At 37.7% G+C, this 6,000-nt stretch overlaps 1 protein-coding gene across 1 annotated transcript in view; it reads left to right on the top strand.

Moving 5' to 3' along the window:
* The first annotated feature begins 950 nt into the window (after positions 1–950).
* Positions 951–6,000, top strand: part of tm9sf4 (transmembrane 9 superfamily protein member 4) — an 88,799-nt gene continuing 83,749 nt past the window's right edge. Inside the window, 1 exon segment of the mRNA XM_034172107.1 lies at positions 951–993. Coding sequence (XP_034027998.1) covers positions 958–993 — 36 coding nt within the window. The 5' untranslated portion in view covers positions 951–957.

Raw genomic sequence — 6,000 nt, 5'->3', positions numbered from 1 at the left:
ACCTCCACACTTCATTTTTTGCTCGTAAAAACGTATAACAGTGACTTTCGAAACTAAGTAAATTCTCATTTAATAACTAGAATTTATATCATTTTGTGTTCAAAACACAGTGTGCATCATTCTGCATTAGAAGGGCTCCAGCCAGATGCCAGGAATGAATGGATGGATGGATGGATGGATGGATGAGATATGTCGTCATTGTCATTACAAGTGCAACAACAACGAGATTACGTCCACACTCACCTACCACAGACAAACAGCAATTAATCCACAGTTATTACTTGCTTACCGTAATAATGGCACACATCTGAATTAAGACAACACATATACATTTGACATTGGTTATGTGCACTAAAGTTGAAACAGTCAGTTATCCAAATTGAGGCGATGTGAGTGTGTGGTCGCCGCTGCAACTGGAGTCGCGCCGCCGCCCCCAAAGTGACACAGAGTGTCGTGATCCAGAACCGGGCAAACTAGTGATCCATTTCCGGCAAATATTTGCACCACACATAATGTGGTGCTTCACACTTTAAGTAGAAGGGCTACCCATCCTGACTTTTTCAGCTATATAACATCCAAATACCCAATACAGCAATACCCAATTAAGGATATTCAGTTGCATTATGGCTCCATATAGCGGGACTTTAAAAAAGGTGATCCAGAACTGGGCAACTGACTGTACATACTCCTACCAAAGTGGTGGTGCTAATGCTCTGTCAGGTTTCCCAATCGAGAATTAATAAATGAGTGTAAGTCCAGGTATTAATTTTGTAGCACGATACTGTACATTCTCGATTACAGTAATCTTCTTTTTTCGTTTTTTTTTCTTTTATATGATGTCAATTTTGTTTTTGTCAATCTTCTGGTACATACTCCTACCAAATGGGTGGCGCTAATGCTTCGTAAGGTTTTTCCAACGGAGAATTAAGCAGAAGAAGATTTTCTTGTGACATCACAATGACACGTGTCTTCAAGATGGCTGCTGCTACTATGGTAAGTGAAGAAGCGAGTTGATTTTTATTTGTTTATATTTTTGTCGGCTGTATAAAATCAAAGCAGAGTACGATGTTATGATTCAACGGGTGTCTGTTGTAGTTGGAAAATGGCACACATAAATGAATTTCAATGACTTGGCTGCTTCTTTCAGTATTGACAGTGTTGCTAAATTAGCCTACTGGAGTTAGCTAACGCGGCTATCCAGTCTGTGTGCTGCGGCTCATGAGTATTTGTTTTAAATTTGTTCTATGTTTTAAATAATGCTTTCGTTGGTAAATGTGTCTACGTACTTCAGTGTAATGCTGTCATTTACTGTACTGTCAAGAGAAACGAGCTTGATGTTAGCTCCTCGTCTTTTTGAGGCTGTTGTCATTAACGTTTTATTTGTTGAAGGATGTCAGCCTGCTAAAAAAAAAATCTGACTTTTCCTGTCACTGTGACTGCTGCATGTACTACTAAAGATAACTGAGTTAACTGTCGTATTTGCGTATTAGGTTCGATATGGTACTTAACCCCATCATTTTAATGTTTCCTTTTCCTTTTAGCGTTCTTTGACTGTTTAAAAAAGTTCTGATGTTAGAGTTTGGTCTATAAAATAGGTACGGGGAACAAATATAACAGTTACTTCAAACTTTTACCTCGATTCTAATACGATTCCTTGATACTTTTCAAAATTGCCCTCATTTACAGTTAACGTTGACAAATCTTATTGTGTCTGTATATAAAGTCTTTCAGGGTCCCATCACCCCGTGTGGTTGGAGTGGTTCTGATTAGACTTTCCGGTTGTAAATAATGAAAATGGTGTCACCCCTCGTGATGCATGAGGAATGAAATGCAAATCAGCATGAAATGTAATCACCGAAGGCATTCAAACAGAAAGTTAATGTGTGTGTGTATGTGTATATACACACATATATGTATGTGTGTGTGTGTGTGTGTATATATATATATATATATATATATTTGTTTTTGTTTTTTTCAAATCCTAGGACGAATCACACCCAGCTTACATTACATTGACATTCCCATTCTAGAAGGTCCTAATTTCCCGATAACTGCAAGAACACAGCGAATCTCCATGTGATGCTATGTTAGCATGCAGTGCGGTCCACTTCACACATGCAAAGGACCATGGGACTCTGAAGTAGTCTATACCCCCACCCACTTTCTTTTTTTTTTTTTTGTGAAGACAAATGGTCATTTCAAATGGCAGCTTTCTGGCTTTAAGAAACACTATAAGAAATCAGGAAAAAAAATTGTGGCAGTCAGTAACGGTTACTTTTTTAGACCAAGCAGAGGGAAAAAAAATCTGGAATCACTCAGTTCCGAGGAAAAAATTATGGAATCATGAAAAACAAAAGAATGCTCCAACACATTACTGGTATTTTGTTGCACCACCTCTGCCTTTTATAACAGCTTGCAGTCTCTGAGGCATGGACTTAAAAAGTGATTAACAGTACTCTTCATCAATCTGGCTCCAACTTTCTCTGATTGCTGTTGCCAGATCAGCTTTGCAGGTTGGAGCCGGACTATTTGCAGGCCATGACATTGACCCTATGTGTCTTTTTGCAAGGAATGTTTTCACAGTTTTTGCTCTATGGCAAGATGCATTATCATCTTGAAAAATGATTTCATCATCCCCAAACATCCTTTCAATTGATAGGATAAGAAAAGTGTCCAAAATATCAACGTAAACGTGTGCATTTATTGATGATGTAATGACAGCCATCTCCCCAGTGCCTTTACCTGACATGCAGCCCCATATCATCAATGACTGTGGAAATTTACATGTTCTCTTCAGGCAGTCATCTTTATAAATCTCATTGGAACGGCACCAAACAAAAGTTCCAGCATGGAAGGTGTTAATGATGGCTTTCGTTTAGCTTTTCTGTATGTAAATCCCATTTCCTTTAGGCGGTTTCTTACAGTTCGGTCACAGACATTGACTCCAGTTTCCTCCCATTCGTTCCTCATTTGGTTTGTTGTGCATTTTTGATTTTTGAGACGTATTGCTTTAAGTTTTCTGTCTTGACGCTTTGATGTCTTCCTTGGTCTACCAGTATGTTTGCCTTTAACAACCTTCCCATGTTGTTTGTATTTGGTCCAGAGTTTAGACACAGCTGACTGTGAAGAACCAACATTTTTTGCAACATTGCGTGATGATTTACCTTCTTTTAAGAGTTTGATAATCCTCTCCTTTGTTTCAATTGAGATCTCTCATGTTGAAGCCATGATTCATGTCAGTCCACTTGGTGCAACAGCTCTCCAAGGTGTGGTCGCTCCTTTTTAGATGCAGACTAACGAGCAGATCTGATTTGATGCAGGTGTTAGTTTTGGGGATGAAAATTTACAGGGTGATTCCATAATTTATTCCTCAGAATTGAGTGAGTCCATATTTTTTCCCTCTGCTTGGTCTAAAAAAGTAACCGTTACTGACTGCCACAATTATTTTTCCTGATTTCTTATAGTGTTTCTTAAAGCCAGGAAGTTGCCATTTGAAATGACTTTAGTTTTGTGTCATGTCTGTGATCTGCTTTTTTTCTACAAAATTAAACAACATCCTCTGAGGCCGGTGATTCCATAATTATTGCCAGGGGTTGTATTATGGCCTACACAGAAGTGTATGATAGCCAGTCCAGATTGGTACCTATGCCCAGGTAGGGAGTCATTGAAGGATTAAACTGGAGACAAAATTTAAAAATGCTCCAATCCTATTGCAAACTATACCACATTATTTGTCTGATCATGATTTAAAAAAACAAAACAAACAAACAGTAGTTTGGACAATCTCATAACTTAAAGCTACATCGTTATGGTTAGGGATGGGTATCGAGAACTGGTTCCTTTCGGGTAACGTTAAGAAATGATTTGATCCACCGACATCAATAAGCTTTGTGCTTAACGATTCTGTTATCGGTCCTTCAGAGTGGCCGTTGTTTTGGCGGGTGTTTGTCAGGAAAATGATCATTTCTCTACATTGATTACAGACCCTGCAGCGGGTCCTTAATCAGCTTTTCTGCAGCGCGGCTTTGCTTTGAACCTTGAACCAATCGAAGCGTGGTTCGCAGATTGAAGCAATGCTTCGGTCGATTGCTTCGTTTATTTCTTTCTTTCGCTTAATTTTCCCCCGCTAAAACCCTAAAGAGCATACGTCTGTGAGTATTATTGACCTTTTCTATGTTAAACCGACCTGTTATGGTCTTCTGAAACAGTTGATGCATTTTATAACTTAAAAACGGGAGCGATGCTAATGCGTTAGCATGTCTATGGCATTTTCAATGTTCAAAGTTAGCATTTAGCAATTGCAGCCGTCATCACGTTCGGGTGCATTTGTTTTCAAATTGTAATATTCCTTAAATTTATTTTTGCTTATATATTAATAATCTAATGTTTATTATATACAATTTTAGAGAAAGCGACAAAAAGAACCTGAATAGAAACACAACAGAAAATATATAATAGCAATTAACAATGAACATACATAAATAAATACATACATACAGAAATAAGTGTTTCCTGTGAACACCTAGTGACTCTCACACCTCCATTTCATCCCTGTCTTATTTAAGTTTAATGACAGTTTGTTTTGGTCAAACCATATTTTCAATTTGTTAATTTCTTCAGTGATTTCCTCCAGAACTATCTGCCAAACTAGAAAACTGCTGCATCCTAGTAAGAGCAGAATACTACTGGAATGAATCCGAATAAGGAAAGTTGTATTTTTTTCTCACCTAAATGGATGCTGCACTCACTCCAGTTTATTGTCTGGAATAGTCCCAGATTGCATTTCAGAGCTTCTAGAATTCAAACATTTTCGTGCAGGTGGTGTTGGGGGGTAATTTTGGGTTTCAGCTTTTTTTGTTTTTCACCACTTTCATCCCTGAATATGAGTTGTGATTCACTTTTGTGCGGATTAACGTTACTAACTGGGACTCCTGTCTCGTTGCAAGAAAGAAACGAGAATCATCCTCCGTTCTGTTCACACAACTCCAAACGTTGCGCGGCTCTCTGACAAGTCAAGATAGAACGATAGAATTCAGTCTGAATTAATAACTTCAAAGCGAAACACAGTTTTGTTAATTTTTATTTATGTCCAGAGATCAAGGATACAGTGACTAACCTCATATTTATTTATTTTAAGACTCAAGGAAATACATAGAAAACCTGTAAAGCCTACTTTTAGTACAAAATTCACGAGGTATCGATAAGGAATCGGATCGATAAGCAGAATCGATAATGCATCTATCGATAAAACCTTATCAATAACCATCCCTAGTTATGGTATTAAAAATAACCAAAATGCACCAAAGCACTATTTCACATTGTACAGTGGCCAAAAGTTAAGTGCGATTGACATTGTTTGTTATGCTTTACATGTCAAAATAGTATATAATGTACTAAGTCCCAAGTAATGCACTAAAAATGCTGTAAATGCACAATTTGATTTAAAATTTATAGAGCAAATTTCACTTTTTGACTTACTGTGAAGTCACAACGCACATGTGACACGAACATATTCACCCCTTGACGTTGAAAATCAGGTTCTGGAAATATGCCATAGGTGTGTTGTTGTTAAATATTTGGGAAAGCTACAAAATGGAGCTATATTTTGTGCGTGCATTTTCTTAGGATCACTTCAAAGAAGGACCCGTGCTTTTCTCTGAAATCAGAATAAACAAGACCCAAAATATGTGTTAAAGCCAATGCAAATGCATCCTGCGGATTATAATAAAATAATGTCTCAGTGGTAAAAACTTACTGGTAAGTCCTTAACATTTCTGATCAAGTATGTGTGGGCTGTTGATAGACAGATAGTGGGAGAGTGGGGGAGAAAAACAAATGATTGGAGTCAGATTTGATCACACATTGTTATGCACATATCTCTGACTTCCAGATATGTGCTGTGCCGTGACCATTCAACAAATATAGAAGAACGTGGTGGGTAGGAGTGTCGAAAAGAATCAGTCATCATTTCAGCAAGTTGCCTTCTTTTTCTCATTCGGT

This window comes from Thalassophryne amazonica, chromosome 6, assembly GCF_902500255.1.
Source record: "Thalassophryne amazonica chromosome 6, fThaAma1.1, whole genome shotgun sequence".
NCBI lineage: Eukaryota > Metazoa > Chordata > Actinopteri > Batrachoidiformes > Batrachoididae > Thalassophryne > Thalassophryne amazonica.
This window is presented reverse-complemented; position numbering and strand designations above follow the sequence as displayed.